Source organism: Myodes glareolus, chromosome 4 (genome assembly GCF_982192425.1).
Source record: "Myodes glareolus chromosome 4, mMyoGla1.1, whole genome shotgun sequence".
NCBI classification, from domain to species: domain Eukaryota; kingdom Metazoa; phylum Chordata; class Mammalia; order Rodentia; family Cricetidae; genus Myodes; species Myodes glareolus.
In genome coordinates, this window is record NC_142029.1 from 90,983,450 (window position 1) to 91,009,112 (window position 25,663).

The window sequence follows — 25,663 nt, forward strand, 5'->3', positions numbered from 1 at the left end:
CTTGTATTGCTTTTTAGTATATATATGGTTTCTCACTGATGGAGGATTCACTAATTAGGCTAGGCTGGGAGCCAGCAGGCCTCAGGGGTCCACTTATCTTTGCTTTCCTGGTTCTGTGATTTAAAGCAACACCATCACACCCAACTTCTTCTTCTTTTTTTTTTTTTGTTACATGGGTCTTGGGGATGAAACTCAGGTCCTCATGCTGGCATGGAATGCATTTTACCAGCAAAACTATTTCCTAGCCCCAATGCTGGGATCTCATAGGCTTTGGAAGCTTCTGTTTGTGCGCAGGCTTTTCTAGTGGCGTTGTCCATGGGTGCACTGATGCTATCTCTGCCTGCAGGTGAATGAGGACTCTGGGGATCCACCTGGAGAAGATGCTGTGGTGATCCTGGAGAAGACACCATTTCAGGTAGAGCACGTGACGCAGCTCCTAACAGGAAGCCCTGAGCTCAAGTTGCAGTTCTCCAACGATATCTACAGCACCTATAACCTGTTTCCGCCAAGACATCTTAGCGGTGAGCACATGGTGGCTGTCGTGGTTGCGTGTGGGGAGGAAGGGGTGTTGTTCTAAATGACAGAGGGAGGGCTTGTCCCTCCAGAGAACTGGTACTCTCTGAAGACCACGTTGGTTGTTGGACCTGGGTGTGTGTGTGTTGTTGGCATCTAGTATATGGAGGATAGGCCTGCTGTGAAACACCCCTGCAAGGCACAGACTGGCCCTCCATGACTGCTAAAGTTGATAAATACTTCCTGGTGCAGTGTACTTGGGGGAGTAAGTGATTCATTGGATGGAATACTAAGTTCATTTCTTCTTCTTCTTCTTCTTCTTCTTCTTCTTCTTCTTCTTCTTCTTCTTCTTCTTCTTCTTCTTCCTCTTCTTCTTCTTCTTCCTCTTCCTCTTCTTCCTCTTCCTCCTCCTTCCTTTTTTTTTTTTTTTTTTTTTTCCTGAGACAGGGTTTCTTTGTGTAGCTCTGGCTGTCTTGGAACTCAGTCTGTAGACCAGGCTGGCCTTGAACTCACAGGGATCTGCCTGCTTCCACCTGTCAAGTGTTGGGATTAAAGGCCTATGCCACCATGGCCCAGCAATAAATTCATATAACACTAACTCAGGATATAACATTTTAATACATTCAGTCCACACAGCCCTATTGTTTAGGGAACTTTATAGGTGAGAAAAAGCGTAAGTCACCAATTCAAAACCACATCGCTGTAGAGGGCATGGAAACAAAGTATTTCAATAGACTGAAATCTCACCATACTCTTACACCTTGTCTGTTATAATGTGCTAGATGCTACACGGGTAATCGCTTCCCTGAAGAACCCCACTTCCTGGTAGGAGAGACAAACTGTTGTATTAAGTAGGATAAATTTGAGTAGGGCAGAAAGATACGGGTGACAGAAATTTGTGTGTGTGTGCGTGTGTATGGGCGTGTATGTATACCATATCTATGCAGTGCCCACAGAGGCCAGAGTGTTGGGTCTTGTGAGACTAGAGTTAAGAGACTTTAAGAGTCTCCATATGGGCGCTAGGAATTGGGCCTGAGTCTCCTGGAAGAGCAGCCATTGCTTAAACAGAGCCATCTCTCCAGCTCTGAAAGCATTTTTTAATTCACTAACTAAAAAGAAAAAGACAAACATTCCATGCCCCATCAAGGACATGATGTGTCAAGATGTTGTGGGCAACACATGAGGGGAAAGGGTTGCCTTTAATGGTTCCTAACCAGGAAATTCGAGAGTTTGTTTTACGCACATGGTGATTCGGTCACGTCCTCGTGTGTTCTCATTTGCCCCTCGGCTTTATAGGAAAAATTTGGCTTCCCAGATATCCTGTCCCAATGTCTTTTTTATAGTATTTCCCACAGCTCTATAAATGAGGGCTATTGTTCTTTGAAAATCCATGTGATTACTTGACTTGAGACAAGCAAACCTTTCAGGACAGGCAGCACATGATCCTGCGCTTCACTCAAAGCCAGCCGGATTCTTTCATTTAAGTTGATGGAAATGGGCAGCTGTCTTTATTTTTCTTAAGCGCTGACCTTTAGGTAAATGTATTCCTTGACAAGGGTTCGCAGAAGCATGACAGAAGACACCGTAGCCAGGCGTGACTCACAGAAGCCACCAGACTGTAAACTGTGAGCCATTAGCTTACTTCCATCCTGGTTCCCTCCTCCTCCTGTCCTTCCCCTACCCTTCCCACTCCCAGCCAGAATTCAGTAGGTTCTGTTGCTGGGATCAACCTGCGGCATCCACAAAGCCTTCTTTTGTTCTGCTGTCCCTTCTTTCCATAGCACTCCTGTGACACCGCACCTAGGTGACAGTGATCACTGCCCTCTGTTTCTCTTCCAAGGTGAATATTGATAGTGGCCGTCGGTGAGGGCTCCTCTCCACGCAGCCCCACACGTCTCCATAACCCTTTCCTCATGATCATCCCTCCCTGCCTGGGTGCCTGGGGTGGGAGCTCTTCTTTCCCTGCCTGTTTCGCACACGGGCTGTGTTTTGTGACTTGCTTTCCCTACCTAACCCTGGCCTAGAGATTTGGAAGTCACAACAGTTGGCTTCAGGCCCGGTCTGTATTTCTCCCTTGCTTGACCATTTATCCTGCCGATGGGTGACTTCATAAATAGTGAGTTGGTTGACTCCCTTTATAAGGAACCAAAGTAAGTGTCCTAAGGCACGGGTGATCTCAGACTCCTACTTATTCCTTCTCTTCTTCCACTTCTCTAAAAATGAATGTATTCAGCTTCCTGGGTGTTCATTCAGGTAGTGAATCAAATGGTACCTGCAGGCCATATTCTGTCAGTTCAGTTACCAGGGTTTTTCCCATTTAGAATGTGATCTGTGGAACAGTCCTGTAAGCACAGCCTAGGAGCTTTTCCTTCACAGACTCTAGACCCGACTGTGGACTACGGAATGGGAGCCTGTGTGCCAGCTAGATTTTTCTACAAGTCATATGCACATTATGCTTAGAAAGATACTGGTCTTTAAAAGATTGTTTGCTGGGGAGGCCTGCCTTTATTCCTCAGTCATTGGCCTCTTCAAGGACTGAAATAAACATCTACTTGTGGCTTGCACTTGAAATTCTCATAGGTACTGTATAGGTGAAGTTTGTCCCGCGCTCGGCCTCGCCTGCAAGAACCACGCGGGACACAGGATCCTTCTGCAGAAATAGCTTTAATGTCTCTTGGGAGCTAGAGCATAAGCCACATGGCGGAGACCCAGATATGATGGAACCCATCCCTTATATAGGAAACAGACCCTGCTTCGGATGTGTCACTCTTGGATTGGTCCGCTGCTCCCAGTCCCAGGTGATGCCTCGGGAGTAGGCGGGGACACAGAAGTGGAAAGTTACCAACACGTGTGTGTTCACCTGGCGGTGAAGCCGGATGTCAGCGCCATCTTGATGATGGAGAATGTGGCTGCGGCCTTCTACAGAAGTTCAAGAATAGAGTGTGTGCTTTATTCAGAAGCAGTCAGTACCTGTTTCATAGTGGCTACTATTTTATTTTGGTGTGCTGACCAAGTACCATTGCTTTGGAGTCCAATAAGATGCCATCTCTGCCCTGAGGCTTGTTTAGGGCAGCGGCAAGAGGGTCACAAGTTACTGTGAATAGATAGACAGTTGCTGTGGTTCTTTCTACCTAGATGGAGAGTGTAGGTAAGAAACCAGCTTTGGGCATAGGCCTGTAGTCCTAGCTACTGGAAACCTGAAGCAGAGGCTCGAAAGTTGAAGGCCTGTGTGGACTTTATAGCAAGTCCAGGACAACTTAGTAAGACTCTATCTCAAAATAATAGTGTAAGAATAAGAACACTGAGGTATAACTTAGTAGTAGGGCGCTTGCACCAGTGTGGGGCCCTAGGTTTAATCCCCTTTACCACAGAAAGGAAGGAAAGAAATCAAGTCATGGGTGGTTGAGGAGAGTTTCCTATGGGAGTCTTTGGCAGTTTTTATATCCCCCAGTGCTTGAGAGCCGGCAGCAGTGGCAGATTAGAGTTTAGTGTGCCAATCCTTGTTCAGGCCTCGGGTATCAGGACTCTTAGCTCAGCAAGTGTCAGAGAACTGTGTAAGTCAGGATTCCATAGCATTTGGTACCAGCCAGTTTGCCATCTTTTGGCCTTGGGTGTCTTGAGAATGTTGATTTAAATGAATTCACAGCTTTCTGGAACTCTTCCAGCAATCAGAGTCTGTAGGTTTCCTTTTCTGACCCCTTATAGTCTTTTATCCCCTTTTATCCTCTACCCCCTTTTGCTGTCTCTCTACTTAAAAAAGAGAAAAAAAAAGATTTGTTTATTTTTATGTATGTGGATGTTTGCTTGCATGTATGTCTGTACCACATGTGGTCAGTGCCCTTGGAGGCCAGAAGAGGGCATCAGATTCCTTGAAACTGGAATTGCAGATGGTGACAGGGATCAAGTGGGAGCTGGGGACAAACCCCAACCCTCTGGAAGAGCCCTGAGTCACCTCTCCAGTCGCCTTCTCTCTCCTTCTGGTTTCTCACCCTTCTTTTCTTACTCTGTCCACTCTTGAACTATCCAGCTGCTGCTTCAGCTGTCGGGCCGCCAGCTGCCTTGCTGTGTCTGCAGCTCGGCCTGTGGGCTGGTCCGCCATTGCCATTCCCTCTGTGGTTGTTGCCACTCTGCTGGGTCTGTTGCTTCTCTCCCTGCATTGCCAGCTCAGCTGCATGAACAAAAGTAGGCAAGAAAAGACCCCTTATGGGAAGACATTTATTGGGTCTAATTGGGCAGAAGAGTGTCCCTTAGCCTGTCTGCTTATATGGTCAAAGAGGGGATGGTGCCTCAATTATGCAAATGAAGGTTTGTGTTTCTCATGAATCATGGCATTGTCCCTTTTGTACCAGTCACAGCAGTCCTTCTGCCAGCCCATCAGGATAAATGCTCCTTTTCTAGGCTGAATAGACCCGGTTATAGGATATCCCAGTCCACTGAGGGTTGTGATGGCAAAAAGCTTGGTGCAAATTATTTGAAATGGTTGTGGCTGGGACTCTACCTCCAAGAACTGGCAGTTGTCTCTCAGTTTACTTAAGGGAACTGAATTGCTGCTCACAGCCAGAGAGGGGATGGAAAAAAATATCACAACACACCTCACATGCAAATGAAGGATTGTGTTAGTGCCAATTACAAGTATTCCTTTCGCTAGGTCACTAGAATAATGCTCCATCTCTGGCCTGTGGGTAAATGATTGTAGAGTCCTCTAGAGTTCAGCAAAATTTGTGACAGGAAAAAGTCTCTTATAAATGACTTGAAACAGTCAAAGCTAGCCGATTGAGGCTGCTCATCAGGACCCCTTAGCTGTGATTGTTGTATAGTTTCTTCACGTCATCTGTGGAGCTTTTAAAAATGGTCAGTGCTGGCTGGCTGGCTGGCTGGCTGGCTGAAGGCAGCTAGGGCAGCAGGAGTCCCGCAACTTACAGTTATGGAATCAGGTTGCCCCATTACCCAGTGACTTGACTTATTTACAGAAGAATGAACATCATAAGTAATATGTCCTATACAGACTTGCAAAAATTATTATTAGCACTGACATCAGTTTTCACAGATTTCAACAGTACAGCAGATCTATCTATAGATTCCTTTTTTTGTGGGACAGTCATTCCATAGCCACAAGGTGGCAGCGTTACCAAAGTATTCCAACCACTATCTAGCTCCTGGCATCCTAGTCAGGGCCTGTGTGGCCCCCTGTCTCTGTTCTGTTTTAGATTGAAAGCTCTCTGATACTACTCCATGCGCCTTAAAGTGAAGTTCCTGCAACCGTAGTCCTCTGTGCCCAGTACACAGTTGTATCTTTGAAGTCTTTTGCTGATCTTCGGCTACTTCTCGAGCCTTCCTTCCCATCTTATTACTGTACTAGGAGAACCACACCCCTTATTTTCTGAGCTGGTTGCTGTCCTGGACTCAGCATAAATTATATGTTTGACTGATTTCTTTTGTTATTTCCTCAGTGACTGGTAATGTCTTCCTCTTTTTCAAATCAGAGCATGTGTAGTTTTCTCTCTCTTTTAAACCCTCTAGATTCTCAGCTGACCAGAAGCGGCAGCCTCCGAAAGCCACTCATGGTTTCCTGACACCAGTGACGCCGTGGAGGGAGCATGGGCTTAGGAACTAGGCTTCCTTAGGTTCTATCCTAGAGCTTACACTTTCCTAATAGTACGGGGTGAGGAGTAAGTGCTGGGTCAGGCCGATTGGGTTTGGAGTCCTGGCTCTGACATTGGCCAATGAAAAGACCACTGGGGCAGTCTTTGTTCACTTAACCGTTGTGAGGTTCTGCTCTGTCCAGTTGCTCTGGAGGGTGAGTACAAACGTGTGTCAGTTCTCTTTGGAGTTTGGAGGGGAAGACAGATAGCACACAAGTGAACAGTGTCTCAGTGGCCCTGGGCCGAGAGCTGCCTAGGTCAGGAGTCCTAGGGGGCTCTGCAAGTGGAGGTCATGTGCAAGCAGAGACCTGATGGCTGAGAAAGAACCAGGTCAGGAAGGACCAGGGGAGAGTGGTCCAGGTCCTGAGCATGACTCGTGGTCTGGAGAAGAAAGAGGAACAGAAAGGAGGCTGTTATGTTGAAAGTGCAGGTGAGAGCACTGTCTGAGACACGGGGCACAGGGGAAGTTGGTGAAGGGACGTTAGCTGTTTTCTCCATTAGACTGGGCTAGTAACCGAATGCATCTCCATGGGACACTTGTGAAATAGATAAGGAAGTATTTCGCAACAGTATTTAGTCTCTGTCCTCAGTGAGAGGTACATTTTATGTGATGATTCCGTACAGCTAAATAAATGCACACGAATATAAGCAGACCAGAAGTTTCACAAAACAAAAGGCCAAAGAGGGAACATTTATTCTAGCGACCTAGCAAGACTTTATGGTATAATCATAAGTGGTATTTTTTACTTTATTTATTTTCTCTTTGAAATACTGGGTTAACCTCCTAAAGTGATGTCATGGGTTCCAGCCCACTGAGATAAGTAAGGTGTGCAAAGCTCTTAACACTAAGGCGGCCATATGGTGCAGATCCAAGATTGCCACTTTCCTGTTACCTCTCACTGTTTTTCAGCTTTCTCTTATCTGACCCTTGAGAGATAACACAGGAAATGTGGCTGGCCCTAGCCATGGTAGGTGGCAAACATGAAGAGCCTGTGGGCCAGCCTGTTGGCATCTGACCTTGTTGGTCTTCCTGTGACATCTTAGTAGGGCAAAACCTGTGTTGGCTCCTCCTCCTGGGTTGTCTCCTGCAGCCTGTTAATGGAGTCTTTCTCTAAGATCTGTGTTCGCTCTCACCCAGGGAAGAAGGGGGAGATAGTAGGCGAGAGGTGTGGCTCAGAAGTACAGACGGCTTTAAAAAGGCCAATTGTTCACTTGTTATAAAGCAGGGTGTGGAATCTCGGGTTTACGGGAGGAGACAGAAAGCTGTGTGTGCAAGGACAGCCAGCAGAGAGATGGGATCCTGGGAATCACTCTCTTGGTTGCCTAGAACACTGGGTACTTTAGCCACGGGCCAGGTTTTTCTACTTTTGTCTCTTTGCAGAGGCAAATCTCAAACTCTGGAGGGAGGATTTGTTTGGGAGGAACATTTTTGTTTTATATTTTATTTTATTTACTTTTTTGGTTTTTTTTTTTTTGACACAGAGTTTCCCTGTGTAACAACCCTACCTGTCCTGGAACTTGCTCTCTAGACCAGGCTGGCCTCAAACTCACAGGGATCTTCCTGCTTTCTGTCTCTCCCAAGAGTGCTGGGATTAAAGGCATTTGCTACTATGTTCGGCTCAGGGAAGGACATATTAAAAGATTAGCTATTCTCAGAAGAGTTTTCCTGGCTGAGCTGTAAACAAACAAACAAACAAACAAAACCCTAGAATTAGTCAGGTAGCAGTAGTCAATAGCCAAGGTCAATACTTGGTCAATAGCCAAGGTATGGTCCCAAATTGGACTGTCTCTCTCTGGCAATGGAAATGAACTGTAGCTGCATGTGTCCATGGAGACTAAATCACCAGGTAGAGCAAGAAAGCAAGAAGTGCACATGATGTGATTCTGGCGAGATAAACAAAGCAGATCTAAACAATATGCTGCTTAGGCACGAATACATTTGTAACAATGTTGTGAGAACAGCAAAAAAATCATTAACCCTGACATCAAAATGGTGGGGCAGGGCCAAGAAGTTTAGGTAACATTCTGTTCTGAATCATGGATATTCTTTTTATTTTAGTCCCTATGTGGCACTCCCCCCTCCTCTGCCCCCAACACACGCCCATCTGGTGTAGGAGGTCCTTCTGTCTATGTGTTGCTTTTATTGGTTAATGAATAAAGAAACTGTGTTGGCCTGTGATAGGGCAAAAGAACAGAACTAGTCGGGGAAAACTAAAGTGAATGCTGGGAGAAAGGAGGCAGGGTCAGAGAGAAGCCATGTAGCCCTGTTGGAGCTAGATAGAACTTGATCTGGTAAGCCACAGCCACATGACAATACACAGATTACTAGAAATGGGTTAAATTCAGATGTAAGAGTTAGCCAATAAGAAGCTAGAGCTAACGGGCCAAGCAGTGATTTAATTAATACAGTTTCTGTGTGGTTATTTCGGGGCTAAGCGGCAAGGAACCAACAAGCGGCCTCCTCCTTACTACACCCGCCTTCCTGGGATTAGAGTTAGAGGCCAGTCTGGACTGCATAGTGAGACCCTGTCTGAAAAAGAATTTAAACCACCACTACAGGAAAAAAAAGCACTGGCGTTCCTGGGGTTTGTACTTTGGGTGACTTCCTCCAAACATTGACTCTAAATATTCAATTATTCAATTTTTTTTTTTGAGGGGGGCTGGTTTTTCAAGACAGGATTTCTCTGTGTAGCCCTGGCTATCCTGGAACTCACTCTGTAGACCAGGCTGGCCTCGATCTCAAAGATCTTCATGCCTCTGCCACCCAAGTGCTGGGAATAAAGGTGTGCACCACCACCACCCGGCAGTTACTCAATTCTTTCTTGATCCATTAAGCAATTAAAGTATTGCTAGACTTGGTGGTAGCACTCATTTAATTCCGGCACTTAGCAGAAGCAGGTGGGCCTCTGAGTTTGAGGTCAGCCTGGTCTTCAGAGTGGGTTCCAGGACAGCCAGGGCTACACAAAGAAACCCTGACTCAAGAAAAAAGAAAGAGAAGAAAGAAAGAAAAGAAAGAGAGAAGGAAAGAAAGAAAAGTATCAGCTCCCCTTCCTTGTTCTCATGTCCTGAATTCTCAGTTTTTGTATATCTGCCTTTGGACTCTTAAGTGTCTTTAATCCTATCCTTTTTTTCTTTTAAAAATATTTATTTATTATGTATACAATATTCTTTCTGCGTGTATGCCTGAAGGCCAGAAGAGGGCACCAGACCTCATTACTGATGGTTGTGAGCCATGTGGTTGCTGGGAATTGAACTCAGGACCTTTGTAAGAGCAGGCAATGCTCTTAACCACTTAGCCATCTCTCTAGCCCTAAACCTATCTTTTTTTTTTTAATGAAACTTGGGTGAAAATATGAGGATGGCCAGCTTTTCCACTGTCTCTTCTGCCTTCCACTGTCTCTTAACTTCCCTCGCTGTCTTTTTAGCTTTCATCTTTCTTTACTTCACATTGTCAGTGTGTTCTGTGACATGGTCTTCTGTTGTCTTTGTAGCACAGGGGATTGAACCTGAGGCCTCAAGCATGCTAGGCCAGTGCTCTACCGCTAAGCTATATCTCTGGCCCTATTGGGTGATCTTCCATGCTTTGTCTCAGTGTTAGTTTTAAGTTGAAAACGACTGAACAGTGCTTGCCTTATCTCAGCATGTTAATGTTTGCTGTGTGTCTCAGCAGAGTGCTAGTATTGCAGCGTCTTTTCCACCTACATATTGAGTATCACCAGGCCCTGCAGAGTGCTTGTGATATCCAAGTTCAGTGGTTGTCATTTCCCAGGTCCCAGCAGTTGCTCTGAAACCGACTGCTTTTTAGTCTGAGTAATACTTGAACCACTGCTTTTTGTCAGCTTTTACGTTTTTCATGGTGATTCTGGTTGCCTCTCTTCACTGTGTTTGAAAGTACACTATACCTTTTCTCCCTGCTCTTGAAGTGATTCATCCATTTGGTTTTAGTTTGATAATTCACTACATGGCATCCCCTTTCCATTTGCAGAAAGCTCTTCCCTGCTTCTCCGGTCTGGACTGCTGATGCTCCTGGCAGCTGTGTAGCTCTCAACCCAGAAGCTTCTTTTCACAACTTCCCCTACATCAGTGTCTTCTAAATTTTGTATCTTCTTCTTTCTTGCTTTCCTTTCTTGATTGCTTTCTTGATTAGTTGAAGCAATTATTAAATAACTCTTCAGAAAAAAATATGTGGGAGGTAAATTCTGAAGCTTTTGCTTTGTTGTTGCTTTTGGTTGAATTAGTCTAACTGAATTTATATTTCCTCATAACATTAAAAGCATCGATCTGTTCACTTCAAGCCATCTGTGTCACTATTAAGATATCTGATACCAGGGCTGGAGAGATGGCTCAGACGTTCAAGGCTAGGCTCATAAGTAAGAAGATAACATAGCCAATACCAGCCTGATTCTCATTGATTTGAAGGTACTTTGGGGTGAGCTATTTTTATTTTGTTTCCCTCTTTAGGTGTATACAATATATTCTATTGATCTTTGATTCTGAAGGTTTTTTTTTTTGTTTTTGTTTTTTTGTCTGTAGCTACGTTGAACTTTCTCAACTACTGCTCTGAATAATCTTAGACCATTTAGTTTAAGGTCTTCAGGCATTCTTCTGTACACAGTTTTTTCTTCCTACTTCTTTGGTGATTTCTTTCCACCCGTTTCTTTTTGCTTGACAGCCCCTTTGGAGGTTTGAATAAAATGGCCCCTATAGGCCCATAGAGATTGGCACTATTAGGGGTGTGGTCTTTTCAGAGTGTGTCACTAGGGGTGGGCTTTGAGGTCTCAGAAGCTCAAGCCAAGCTTAGTGCTTTTCCTGCTTCCTGTGGATCAAGATGTAGAATTCAGCTCCTTCTCCAGCACCATGTCTGCTTGCATGCCACAATGCTTCCCGCCATGACGGTAATTGCCCAAACCCATTAATGCTCCAATTAAATGTTTTCCTTTATAAGAGTTGCTATGGTCATGGTGTCTCTTCACAGCAATAAAAGCCTAATTAAGACATCTCCCCCCCTCCATGTTAGGCTCAAACTCAGGTTCTTGTGTATGCTATTAATGAATAGACTTCTAAGATTGAGCCCATGTACCTTTCAGTTGTTTTTCCCCATGTTTTTTCTTACTGTAGTTTGATGCATTGTCTTCACTTTGTCTTCCAGGCATTCCAGTATAGATATTAATTTGGCAGGGGTACTTTAAATTCTCTTTCCTCTGTTTCTCCAGTTTCATTCTCATAGCATCTTGCTCTTGCTTTGTGAAAGCTAAATTGTGTTGGGTTTCTCTGACACGCTAATTAGAGTTGTTGTTTTTAAATTATCTCCTGACCCTGAAACCATTTCATTCCTTTGGGATCTGGTTCCCTTGTTTATCTTGGTCATTCTTGTTCAGGCTTCTGTTTTTCCTCAGTGTCGGGTGATGCATTGTAGTTCATTCATACTATAAAATGAAGCCTCGGTGGATGTTCTTGAGAGCTGATATATCGGCTGCTGGCACAGTAGTGGATGGGAGCTACTATGGTACTGTATGGTTGGGAAAGGGGCTTTTGCCTACCAGATTGGGCTTGAATGGTGCGGTCTGACTGATACTGTTAGCTTGTGCTCTCAAATGAAAAATAATAGGAGCTAGAGACCCTTTCTAGTCACAAAGCCTGAGGATTTTATAATTGACTCTTAGAGAAGTTTGTCAACTTCTGCTCTAGTCCATTGGTTTAGTATTTTGGAGGCCAGCCTTCCTGTTTTTACCTGACATTCGCTGCCTCCCCTGGGATCTGACAACGATGGAGCCAATTAGTGCACTTGTTCTGCAGATGGCCCTCAAGCTGATCTCAGTTTTCAGCTTCATTTCCCTTCCCATCTTCAGCAGTTGTTTCTCAGAACCCGGATTCCCTCCTGGACTCCCAGGGCAGGTCAGATGATCACCTCCGTGCAGCCCGCTGGGTGCCCACGTAGCAGCTTCCTCCTGTGCTGTCTTGTCCATTCACATCCTAACATCAAGAAATGAATCGGTCCCTTTCTTCCTGCCTCCCACCCTTGTTCTTGTCATCATTGTAGCTTTATTCATTTTACTGCCCTTGCGGTGGACCTTTTTATCTTTAAAGACTATATAGCCTCGGCTGACCTCAAGCTCACAGAGATCAGCCTGCCTCTGCCTCTTGAGTGCTGGGATTGAAGTTGTGCACCACCACTGCCTGACTGTCCTGGGCTTTTTATGACCAAATAGTCACCATTAAATAGGACTTGACTGTCTCCCACATATGTCTGCATTTGATGGCTGAGGGTCCTGTAGGTATCTGTAGCATGGCACACAAGCAAGTTACCTCATCGAGAGAGAGAACTAAGACAGGTGGAGACTTTAGCATCTCCCTAACCCATGCACAGACTCCCAGGCGCGCCTGTGCAGTGGGTGTAGATGAACGTGAGACGTGACCAGTTCCATGAACATCCTCTTTTGTACAAAATACATCCCTTTGAGCTAGCATTCCCCTCCTTATATCTGGCATAGAAACATGCTCATATGTATCCACACTAGGGTAGAAAATATTCATTGCTGCATCGTTTGTGAGGTCAGTAAAGGATCACGTATGCTTATCATGGGCTCCATAGTATTACAGAGAAGAGAAAGATCCGTGTGGACCCTGGAAATCTCAGGCAATCACTTGTGTTTAAAGAGAACTGAATAAGCGTATGCTCATATTAATATAAACTCATAAAAGATAAGGTCAAATAATGAACATCTAATCAGTATTAGTACTGAAAAGGACTGGACAGGCTGGGTGTGGTGGCGCAAGTCTTTGATCCCAGCACCTGGAAAGTGAGTGGCTCTCTGTGAGTTTGAGGCAAGCTTGGTTTGCATAGTGAATGCAGTCCAGCTTAGGATACATAGTGAGACCCTGTCTAAGAAATTAATAAATAGGGAAAGAAAAGAAAAAGAGTGGGGCTGTACTTACACTTGCTAGTCCTTTGAGATTAGTTATGAGAAGCTTGAACGCATAGATAAGTTTTAGGTTGCTAAGTCAGCAAGCGAGACAAAGGAGCAAATTAAAAAAAGCCTGTCTGGGGCTTCTTTTGCCTCCTTTGCAGCGTTCCTTTGACTCTGGTCAGGCGGAACCTATCAGTTGACCACTAAGTATTGCATAGCCCCAAACCACGTGTGTTCCAGCTGGATGGTGACCCACGCCTACCTTTAGGGCAGTGGTTCACAACCTTCCTAATGCTGCAACCCTTTCATACAGTTCCTCCTGTTGTGATGACCCCAACCACAAAATGGTTTTTGTTGTTGACTGTTATGAATCATCATACAAATATCTGGGAGGGGTCATGACCCACAGGTTGAGAACCACTGCTCTAGGTTATGTATCAGTGAGATGCTAAATTAAGTGAGGTGGTTGTAGCCCTGGAAGATCCTTGGTCTGGAGTGTTCCTCGGAGGCTCCTGCCCTGGGGACAGGTGTGGGCAGCCTCTCCCAGTTGAACTGTGTTTAATGATGTGGAGAGCTGGAGATAGATAGGGTAGCAATGCTGCTTTATTAACAGGACTGGAAAGGAGTTCGACGGGAGCTGTGTCACTACTTCAAGATGACAGGTTTCTCTTCTGCTCTTCCCGGGTGTGTTCAAAGTGTCTAACCTGAGTGTGCCAGGGCCCCCTGGCCTTAGTGGGACAGTGGAAGATAGTAAGCAGAGTGATTCTGAGGTAGGAGGGTCCCTGATACCCAACTCAAATTGTTTTGTTTTGTTTTTTCCTGAGACAGTGTTTCTCTATGCAACAGGCTCTGCAGACCAGGCTGGCCTTGAACTCACAGAGATCTGCCTGCCTAAGGCGTGCACCACCACCACCACCTGGCCCAATTCAAAGTCTTGACCCACAATCTGTGCTTCACTAGCCTCCGACAGCAGAGGAACCATTGCATGCAGATAACTTTAGAAGTGAATAGACCTAGGGTACTGAGAAGTAGCCACCATAGCAAGAACTGTGAGCTCGTTGCTTGCCCCTCTTACATGGGACAAGCTCCCCAAGACGGTGGCAGTCGTAAGGCACTAGTCAGCAGGGAAGTTGGCTTACCCAGTCCAGTGGATGAAAGCTGATTACCCTTAGCCAGTCCCTTCACACAGCTTTGCAGCACTCGTGATGGCAGCTGGTTCTGTTTGCATTCCTCACTCGACTGTCTTAGTAGGTATTAACCTAGAATTCCCAGCTCCGGATTTCTCCTGTTCCTTGGCCTTCTTTCCCACATAGTGTCCAGGGTTGCTATGTTGAGAACTGACACCCATCTCCCTCTGAGTGAACCAGGCAAATACTTTAAGTAGGAAAGTTGAAAGAAGGGTGATATTTTGGCATGTTTGGCTCTTGTGGTCTGGTGTACTCAGTACCAAAAATAGCTTCTTCCTAAGTGTGGGTAAGCAGGTGAGTTCTCAGCTCTAAGGCCAGGGCTGCCATTCAACAGTTCTGTAATCTCACCATGGATCAGCTCTCTGACTTCTGCTAAAGTGAAGCTTTTCAGAGAGGTCTTTGCCCCTTGGCAGCCTTCCCTGTTTCAGCCATATTTACAACTGCCGAATTTGCCTAGGGACAAGGACACCTAGGGGTTTTGTTATTAGGGAGGAGTTGACTACAGTCTTGCTGATGGTCTTGCTAAAGTCAGCGTCTGCTTCCCCTCTGTTTCCTGCAGCCTCTCTGCTCTTTCAGAGAGACAACTCATTAGCATCTGAAGCTAGCTGCAGGATACTGCCCCACCCTCAGCCAAGTTTATCCTTCATGTGGAGGTGTCTTTAATCCTCCACGTGAAGTACTTCCACCAGCCCAAAGTGCAGAACGGTGGTACCACACCCAAGCCTGTGACCTGCAGCCAGCCTCTGATCCAGCCAGGAGACATCTACTGAGGAATGTGAATACAGATCCAGCAGGTGGCCTCCCACCTGCCTCTCCTGAAGGCTTCCTTCAGGAGTCCTGTGATCCAGTCCCTTGTGGGCCTGCTGGGTTGTGCTTTCCCTCGCCTGGTTGGCTCAGGGAGGCTCTTGAAGAGGTCGGCATCCCACTCCAATCATGCTCTGTTCTTGCCTCTCCGCTCTCCCAGGACTGCATCTGGGTCAAATCAGTGGAAACTGGCTCATCAGAATGAAGGGAAAGCAAAAGCCACAGACAGAGCCATTGGAATGACCTCATCCCGCCGAAGTCCGGGGCTTGGCAGGGGAAGCAGCCTTGTTTGAACATGTGTATAGGAAGGAAAGCAGACTGTCTGTGGTCTGCGTTTTCATGTTCATGTGCTGCAGCATTTTCCTGGGGATTTGGCTAAGCTAGCCTTGGCAGCCAGTGGCGTGACAGCTGCTCTTAACTTTCTTCTGGAGAGCCCTGTCTCCCACCTCTGAGAGCAGTTGGGTTTCTGCGTCCAGCTTGGCGACAGGATGACTTTATTTACTGGAGAAGGCCAGGCAGGAGATCCACAAGGTCTTAGCAGTCAAGGGGGGACCAAGCTATTCAGAGCCTCGATAGCCTGCTCATGTGAGGCACAGATAGAAGGGCTATGTGGGCTGCTGTTCAGCTGGGGTGCATCAGTGTGGCCCTCCCACTGCTGGAACATTCCTGTGGATAATAAGCTGCTGCCAGAGCCCAAGGGCTGGAAACACAACCCCTTGGCTCCCTTCTAAACTTCTCTACCCCATGCCTCTATCCTCAGGAGTTCCCATTAGTGATGGGGAACGGGTGAGGGGGCATGGTGTCACAAATGGTAACTGTGTCCAGTCGTTGCCATGAACAGTGAGCTAGAGCAGGGTCCTTTCTGATTCTACTCTGTATATTCCAGGGCCTGTTTTCCAGCCACAGCTGGCTACAGTCTGTGTACCGTACCCGAGCAAGGAGGGGAGATGGGTTTGGATGTTCCCCAGGAAACATCATGGTGAGGCAGGCACAGTGGTAGTCTCCTCTCTACATTTTGACCAATACCAGCCACTCCCTGGTTGCAGTCTGGTCACACTGGCATCTCATGCCTGTTGGTTTAGTGACAGCTGTCTTTGTGTTTAGGAGTCGGGTTGAAATTGTCATGTTTCTCCTGTCTGATAGGGCTGCTTTTGGAAAACATGGCCATAGCACAGAAGAGCGTGGTCCTGTGGGGTGAGGAAGATTGTATTGCCTAAAGGAGCCAGATGACTTGGATTCTAACCCCAACTCTTCCTGGGCAGATTCCTTACCTCTCTAAGACTGCTGTAGCTTTGAGACAGGTCTCACTATATAGACTAAGCTGCCATGAGCCTCGCTGGGTAGCCCAGGGCAGCTTTGAACTTGTAGTCCTATGTCTACCTCCCAAGCTGGGTTGAAGGCACACACTACCACACCCTACTTTTTTTGTGTGTTTTTGTTTTTTTGTTTGTTTGAGACAGGGTTTCTCTCTAGCTTTGGAACTTTTCCTGGAACTTGCTCTGTTGAACAGGCTGGCCCGGAATCACAGAAATCCACCTGCCTCTGCCTCCCAAGTGCTGGGATTAAAGGCGTGCATCACCATTGCCTGGCTGTAGTATGGTTTTTTTCTTTTTTTGAGGGTGAGTCTTGCTGTGTACCCCAATTGGCTTTTAATTTGCAATTCTGGGACTGTTTAAAAGGATGGCTTATTTTTCTGTTTCTGATTATTTGTTTATTTACTGTTTCTTGTTTTTTTGAGTTATGTGCATTGATGTTTTGCCTTCATGTATGTCTGTATGGAGATGTCGGATTCCCTGGAACTGGAGTTACAGACAGTTGTAAGCTGCTATGTGGGTTCTCTGGAAGAGCAGCCACTGAGCCATCTCTCCAGTTAATGGTTTTTTTTTTTTTTTTTTTTTTTTTTTTGGTCTTTTGAAACAGGGTTTCTCTGTGTATCCCTGACTGTTCTGGAATTTGCTCTGTAGGCCTGGCTGGTCTCAAACTCACAAAGATCCACCTCAGTCTGCCTCCCAAGCGCTGGGATTAAAGGTGTGCGCCACCACTGCCCTGCTGGCATGTATTTTTTTTTTTTTTTGGAATGTATTCTTATATAGTGATTCATTTGTTTTGGAAAACTTTTAATTTTTGATTCTGTGGAAGGAAGATTGCTGCCAGTAGGTGTTCTCTCAGCATGTTGGAGTATCGCCTTCAGACTTCTTGATGCTTGTGTGTATGCAGTTGTATGTGCACACGCTTAAAGTGCTTTGTAGTGCGTTCTCTCTTGTTTAGACTGTATGGATCCAGGTCAGCTCTGTAGGTAGACTGTGGCCGAGCACACGGAAGCACCTGGGGTCCCTAGCACCTTCTCTGCTGGGATGCTAGCACCCAGCACAGTTGCTGCCTCTGAGGAGCTGTGCTGAAGATCGCATTACAGGCCTCATGATAGAAACAACAACATTTTCAAGCTTCGGAAATAAAGGGAGGAGACTCAGACTTAACAGATGTGCGAGCTACGCAGGCAGCATAGGCCCATCAGCCTTGGGGTGCTCCACTCTTCCAACTGAATGTGTGGGCTGGATGGTGGTGGTGCACGCCTTTAACCCCAGCACTCAGGAGGCAGAGGCAGGTGGGTCTCTGAATTTGAGGCCAGTCTGGTCTATGAAGCGAGTCCCAGGACAGCCAGGACTGTTTTACAGAGAAACTCTGTCTCAAAAAACAAAACAGAAAAAAAAACCCTAAATGAGTAGGTGGGCAAGAATGGCCAGAACTCCAAGTAAGGCCTCAGTTGAAAAAGATAGATAAAAGTAAAACAAAATTTGGAGGAAATAGAGGAAAATGCATTTTTGGAGGAAATGCAGTGAAAGGAAAGTTTCTAAAGCTATTAGTAATGTCTGGAAAATGGGTCTATATCAAACAATACTGAGAATAAGGTTTTTAACATTTATTTACTTTTATGTGTATGAGTGTTTTATCTATAATATATGTGTATGCATAACACATGATTGCCTGCTACTCATAGAGGTCAGAAAAGGGGAGTTAGAAATTAAAATACAGCAGCAACAAAATCTAAAAAAAAATTGGAAGAGGGACTGGAGAGATGGCTCAGTAGTTAAGAGCATTGCCTGCTCTTCCTAAGGTCCTGAGTTCAATTTCCATCAACCACATGGTGGCTCACAACCATCTGTAATGAGGTCTGGTGCCCTCTTCTAGCCTGCAGTCATACATGTAGACAGAATATTATATACATAATAAATAAATATCTTTTTAAAAAAAAATTGGAAGAGTACATAAAGTTATGTCATCCCCTCCCCCAATCTTTCTTTGGCCACCTTTTGGTGGTGTTGGTGATTGAACCCAGCACCACCACTGAGCAGCCCCAAGAAAAAATGGGAGAGGAAAGTGAAGAAATCTGAATGACAAATCCAAGAGGATAAAATATCCAAGTGAGAATTCCAAAAGAAAGATGACTTCTAAGATCAAAACCCTCTGTCGTTCCCCGCCCCCGCCCCGAAAGATCCCAGCAGTTGGCTCTCAGGATGGGTGAAAATAAACTCAGTGTAGTGCCCAGCAGTGTGATCAGCACCTTGGGTATTGAACAGATAGAAACAAACAAATTACGACAGAATCAGAGCAGCCTTAGACTCCTCGACCATAGCCATATGATTTCGAGTTACTGCTTTCCTTCTTAGAATTCTGTTTCAAAACATTTCAAAGTTTAAATTAAAAAAAAAAATTAGTGTGCCTGTGTCTGTGTAAATGAATGCAGGTGCTAGCCGAGGTCAGAGGCGTCAGATCCCCTGGAGCTGGAATTACAGGTGGCTGTAAGCTGTCCACTGTGGATGTGGGGAATCTAACTCTAGTCCCCTGCTAGAGCAGTGCATGCTCTTAACCACCGAGCCGTTTCTCCAGCTCCCCTGAGTTGGCTTGTTGTTGTTATTATCACTTCATACTTATTTTGTGTATTGGAGAGGGTTGGGTGTGCTACAGCATGTATGTAGAGATCTTGGGACAATTTCCTGGAGTCCAGTCTCTCCTTCCACCATGTGGGTTCTGGGGATCAAACTCAGGTCGTCAGATTTGTCAGCAAGCACCCCTGTCCGTCTTAGAATGTTTTAGCCAAACTCAGAAGTGTGACAATAAAATAAAGACATGTTGAGATTCTCCAGGTTCATATTTATCTCCTTGTGCCCTCGCTGTGGAAGCAACCTGAGCTTGTGCTTCTGCCCAGTTGTTCTCCATGTGTGGTCCTGAGCCAGCAGCATCAGACCACCTGGGAACTTATTAGACACACAGATCCTCTGCTCTGCCCCAGGCCTCACAAGTCAGGTGGCTGTGCTGCACTTGGAAGCCTTGAGAGTGTTTTGACTGATCAGTGTTCCGTGTTTACATTTAACATGCTGATGAAGATATCCAGCTTTATATACAGCAAAAAGAAACGTAACCTAAGATGCCTAATTTACAAATTTGATGATTCTATACTCTTTTAATGTAATTTATTTTTATTTTATGTTCATTGCTGCTTTGCCTGCATATATGTCTGTGGAAAGAAGTCAGATCCCCAGGAACTGGAGTTACAGACAGGTGTGAGCTGCCATGTGTGCTGGGAATTGAACCTGGGTCCTCTGGAACAGTAGCCAGTGCCCTTAACTGCTGAGCCATTTCTCCAGCCCCTATACTCTTAACAATAGTAACAGGAGATATTTTAACCCTTTTATCTGGGAAGCTGTTCAAAATACATTTTCTCTTCTTCGACCAATAGAAATCAGCTTTAAAAACATTGAGTTGGCAAAGGGCTATAACTCAGTGATGGAGTGCTTGTCTGCCCTACATGAGAGCCTGGGTTCATTCTCCAGTATAGCAGAGTAATAAGAATAGCTACCATTGTGGTGTCACAGGCTGTAATCCTAACGCTTGAAAGGCAGAGACAGGAGGATTGCTGCAAGATTGAGGCTAGCCTGGCCTTCATAGCAAGTTCTAGATCAACCAGGGCCACATAGCAAGACTATTTTCTCAGATTAACAACAACAGTAATAATATAATGTTTTTCTGTCAGCTTAGCGGCTTCACATGAAGCTACTGATATTTTAATTCTTGTCTGTGGCCCAGTGGGGCTTCTGGTCCTCCAGCCTTAGCCCTGATATGTAGGTTTAAATTAAATCTCTGTCTTTCTATTTACCAACAAAGACTTGGAAGTCAGATGTGGGGGTGAAAACCTGTTAGGTCAGAGAAGCCGAGAAGCAACCAGCTGACCTTGCTTTTTGGCTGGAGACAAAGCTCAAACTCTAGTCCCTGCCCTTTCCTTCCTGTGCACCTTCTCTGTTCATATCACAGGTTTCTCTGTGGCTGATTCCAGTCAGCTAATCGCTGGCTCTGCCCCGTGATTCAAGGTAAACTTTATCGACAGTCTGGAGTGTGATTAAAAATATCTCACAACAATAATTGTTTACTTTTAATTTACGTATGCCGTTGACTCCGTGTATTTCCAAAACAGGGATTCTTTAATGGTAAATGAAGCATATATATGATGTAGATTTTGGTGCTAAAAGTTTTTTGTACCTGGCAAGCTAGTGTTCGCCTTTAATGCTAGCCAGAGGCAGGTGGATATCGGAGTTTAAGGCCACCCTGGTCTACAAAGTGGGTTTCAGACCATCCAGAGCTATACAACAAGACAGTGTCTCAAAAAAAAGTTTTATTAACCTATGTTAATAAAAATAATGGGCTTCTTTAGGACACTCTCACACATGTATTTAATATATTGTGTTAGTTAGGGTTACTGTGATAAAACACCATGACCAAAAACAAGTTGGGGAGGAAAGGGTTTACTTTACACTTCTACAGCACTGTTCATCACCAAAGGAAGCCTAGACAGGAACTCACACCTGGCAGGAACCTGGAGGCTGGCTTCTGTGGAATCCATGAAGGGGTGCTGCTTACTGGCTTGCTCCCCATGGCTTGCTCAGACTCCTTCCTTAGAGAACCTAGGGCTACCAGCCCGGGGTGATACTTCCCCCTTCAATCTCTAATTAAGAAAATGTCCTACAACCAGATCTTCTAGAGGCATTTTCTTAAAGGCATATCTTTCAGATAACTCTAGCCTTAGCTTCCAGACGAGCTGAGAGGACAGCTATGTTCTGCCGTGTGTGTGTGTGTGTGTGTGTGTGTGTGTGTGTGTGTGTGTGTGTGTGTGTGTGTGTGTTGCTGGGGATCAAATTCATGACTTTTTGCATGTTAGGTAAGCACACAACCACAGAGCCACATATGGGCCTGGTTTAAGACCCCCCTCCCCAAGGTATCATTATGTAATCTCCTGGCTGTCCTGGAAATCCCTCTTTGGACCACAGACTCAGAGATCTTCTGCCTTTGCCTCCCATATACCAGGATTAAAGGTCTGTAATACCATACCCAGCCTTTACGATTTGTTTTGTTTTTAATTTTTTTAATTTTTATTACATTAAAAATTATTTTGTATGTGTATGGATGTGCCAGAGGGCAAGTATGGAAATCAGAGACAGCTTCTGGTTGGTTTTCTCCTTCCTCCGTGTGGGTCATCAGGTACCCTTATTCACAGAGCCATCCCACAGGCCCCTAGTTTTATTTTTTAAGTTATGTGAATGTCTATCTGTGTGGGTTTGTGCACATAGACATGTGCTGGTGAGTTGAGATGAGGGCATCAAATCCTGTGGAGCTGGAATTACACACAGTTGTGAGGTGCCCGATAATGGGTGCTGAGAACCAAACTGGTCCTCTGTAAGAACAGAATGTGCTCTTAATTGCTGAGCTGTCTCCAGTGCCCCCCCCCAGCCCAAGTTTATCTTTTTAATGGCTGAATGATATCCCGTTATATGTGCTTTTAAATTCTGCCTGAGCACTGGAAATAATCACCAAAGAGGAAGACTGTTTTTAATGCCCAGTACCAGGATGATAGTACTTTGCCTTTGACAGAGGCTCCAGGAAGACATCTTTATTGTTCATGTTCCTGATGAGTTTGAACATGTCTGAAGATTTATGTAAACAGGAAAGTGAGTCTTGAGATGGCCCTCAGTTTTGGTTTCCTGCGGTTTCTTTGTGATGGATTTGGAGTCTGCATTAGCAGTGAGGTTGAGGAGGGATATATATATATATTTTCCCTCCTATATAATCATTGAGTAACCTGTGAGAAATGCAGAGATTGCATGTCTCCTGTTCCCCAGCATGTTTGTTTTGTTTTTCAAGACAGGGTTTCTTTGTGTAGCCTTGGTTGTATTAGAACTTGCTCTGTAGACCAGGCTGGCCTTGAACTCAAGAGATCCACCTACTTCTGCCTCCCGAGTGCTGGGATTAAAGGGGTGCTCAGCCACCACCCTCCCCAACATGTTTTTAACAGATGTTTGTGTGTTTATCGATCATTGACTCTTGACAAAACTCTTGAAGTGATTATCTTAACAGAAAATTAACCAAGTCAAAAAGTAATTAATACTTTTGAACGTTAGAAATTGTGATGAAGGAAAAACAGTGGTAGCATTGAATATCAGTTTACCAAAAACTGATGTTGCTACAATGAGAAGGGGGCTTGGGAGATGTGTGGCTAGACATGTGTTTGTGTGTGCATATGTGTAGGGGGAGCCCGCACATTCATCCCCGGACACCCAGACCCAAAATAATCACACAGAAACCATATTATTTGTAATACTGTTTGGCAAATAGCTTAAGCATATTTCTAGCTAGCTCTTATATCTTTGGTTAACCCATTTCTATTCATCTGTGTATTGCCATGTAACTGTGGCTTACTGGCAAGGTTCTGGTGAGTCTGTCTCTGGCAGAGGCTCCATGGCTTCTCTTTGACTCTGCCTACTCGCTCCTCTTCTCTGCTTGGAACTCCCATCTTGACCTATTCTGCTAAGCCACTGGCTGAAACAGATTTATTCATTAACCAATAAAAGCAACACATAGAAGGACTTCCTACATCACGTATGCAGTTGGTAGAGGACCAGTCTGAGATAAATTTTGTCATCCAGAAAGAGCGGCCAGCCCAATGATAGCAAATCTCGAAAGTCAAGTAGGAATGAGAAAAGCCAAAAGCGTGGTGAGTGGAGTTCCTGGTGGTGCCTTTATGGGGCTAGAGATTTGGGGGAGCAGGGAATAGTGAGAAACTGCGAAGCAAGCACAGCTTGACTCTTCATTCAGCCTCTGCAAGTGCAGCTTGAGTACAGCATAAAAAGCAAAATTTGACAAAACATGACATGCAGGAGTCTTTGTGAGGAGTATCATGGAATTATTTATTATACTGTGAACATTCAAGGGGTGGGCTTTTGGAGGATTTAAGGATGCCAGCAGGAGAGTGTGGTTGAGGAATTCCTTGTTACTTCTCACGCTACACAAACAGGAAGGGGTTGGGGTTGACCATGCCAAGAAGAGCAGGTGATCCCTCAAGCAAACTTGCTTGGTAGCATTTGTCAGAGAAGGATCCCAAGTAGTTTCGCCTAGTGGCTAGACAAGGTTGCCACTATGGTGCCAGGGCCTCTGGACTATTCAAACTTTTGCATCTATTTCCTCGTATGTAAAATGGATCATTGTAATCCCCAGTCACTTTGCTTGTGAGAAGCAAATGTGTTAATATACTTCCTTGCTTACCATGGAGTCTGGTGCATCTGTTAGTAACTCAAGCCAAGGTTCCAAAGGATATTGACTCCTTAAGCACTTACTTTGAAAAAAGAGAAAGTAACAAAAACACCCTACAGGAAAGTAGTGGGAAGGATCAGAGCCCTCCCTGTGTCTCCTTTTGCTTTGCTTACCCCTCCACTTAGATACAGTGCTGCTCTGGATACCGGTTTGAAAATGTACAAACTGTTAATTTCAGAAAATCTCATATGTTTAATTCCTGTTTTTCTTTTAAGGTGCCTGCAGAGGCCACAGGAGTCAGATCCCACTGAAGCTGGCGTTTACAGGCAGTTGTGAGCCACGAGCTCTGGGTGCTGGAAATTGAATGAGCTTGGATCCTCTGGAAGAACGTGCTCCCAGATTTCACATTTATGCAAAGTTGTTCCATGTTGTAGGGTCCATTATTAACTGTTTCAGTGTCCTGTGTAAAATAGAACTCTTGTCCCACACAGGATCCACTGCAGCCCCCTCAGTTACATCCATTTAGTCTCCTCTGGAGCGATACAGCAGCTTTTCTCTTTTCTAGCTTAACATTTTAAGCTAGACAGGATCTCTCTGTATTGTCCACGCTGGCCTCAAAATCCTGCGCTCACCCCCTCAGTGGTGGGGCTACAGACGTGCACCACTGCATCGACTTTTGAGAGTGTTAAAGTCACTCGTGATGGGAAATGTTCTTGGGATTTGATTTGCTGGGGTTTCGGTGATTGATTTGGAGTCATTAGCGGTGAGGTTGAGGAGAGGGCAGTGTTTGCTCATGTAGTTATTGAGTGACCCATGGGAAATGTGGAGCTTGCACAGGTGTCTCCTGTTCCCCAGCATATTTTTAATAGGCGTTTGTGTGTTTATCGATTATGAACACTTGACCAAACTCCTGAAGTTCAGCTGCAGGTGAGACTCTGGAGGTGGTTTGGAGGCTGCCAGTGGAAGACAGCATTGAGAAAGAAACATTGATTTTTTTTTTTTTTTAATCAAAGAGGCTTTATTCCATTTGGGACACAAATGTTCTTCCAAGGTTTAAAGTCAGAAAAAGCCAAACTCATGTGTTCATTTGTGCAGTAATTATTATTGAGTGCTTACTGCTTGCAAGGGGCTAGGAATAAATGGTAAAAATAAATAAGCCAAATCTCTTTTTGGACTCATGGAGCGGTAGACAGGAAAACTGCGCGATAAGTCAGGGGAGAATAGACAAAGGAGGGTCCTGGAACCTGACCCCGCTGCCAACCTGACCTGAACCCCAAGGGAGGCCAGGAAGCTTCGGGGATCCTCTGCTGGGAGGATCTGTCTGGCACTGGAAGTTGCTACACCACACCTAGAGAGAGGTACTTGTCAGTGCAGTGTTAGGTGACTTCCGCAGAGGCAGCAGGAAAGAGGGTGAATGAAGTAACCGGGCCTTAGCCTGACACTAGCAGGCAGGGCTCCGAGAGTGCTACCTGTGGGGTTCTAGCAGCTTCTGGGGAAGAATGGCCAGTGCCTCTGGAGTTTCTCAGTGCTGAGGTGGGTGGAAGGCAGGTGAGGGCTGGCTTGGTAAGATTCCTGTCTCCCAGCACCCTGGGTGGCTGGGCTGGATTCTTGACAAGCCTGGGCAGACCAGGGCTCCCTCTCGGGAACATCCAGGAGCCCCAGGCTATGTGCCCAGGGCTATGTGTCCCCTGCCAACAGTGTCAGGCTGTTTTCCAGTGTCAACCCTCACCTTTGTTCCAGGATCGCTTCCCAACTTTCAGAGAATTCTCATGCCAAGGGCACATCTCTCTCCTGTTCAGGCCATTGATAGCCCAGCAGAAGCATGGGTAGGCAGACACTGTTGTCAGTCTAGTGCTTCGGTGTGTAAGTTCCTAAATGTCTTCTCCCCACTCACCTCTGTAGTTCTCTTACTAACACTCCCAGGATGTGCTGCTGCTGCTGCTGTTGCCTCCAGGTTATATAGGCGAGGGTTGAAGCAACAGAGAGGGTTGGCCTCTTGCCCTTGGTCACACAGCTAGGGAATGCAGACTCA

The 25,663-nt window shown here is 45.5% G+C and overlaps 1 protein-coding gene across 1 annotated transcript in view; it reads left to right on the top strand.

Annotated features, from left to right (window-relative positions):
• The window catches only part of Dcps (decapping enzyme, scavenger), a 42,483-nt gene that overhangs the window by 1,422 nt on the left and 15,398 nt on the right, over positions 1-25,663 (top strand). Inside the window, exon 2 of the mRNA XM_087905732.1 lies at positions 347-521. Coding sequence (XP_087761858.1) covers positions 347-521 — 175 coding nt within the window. The remainder of the gene's footprint in view (positions 1-346; positions 522-25,663) is intronic.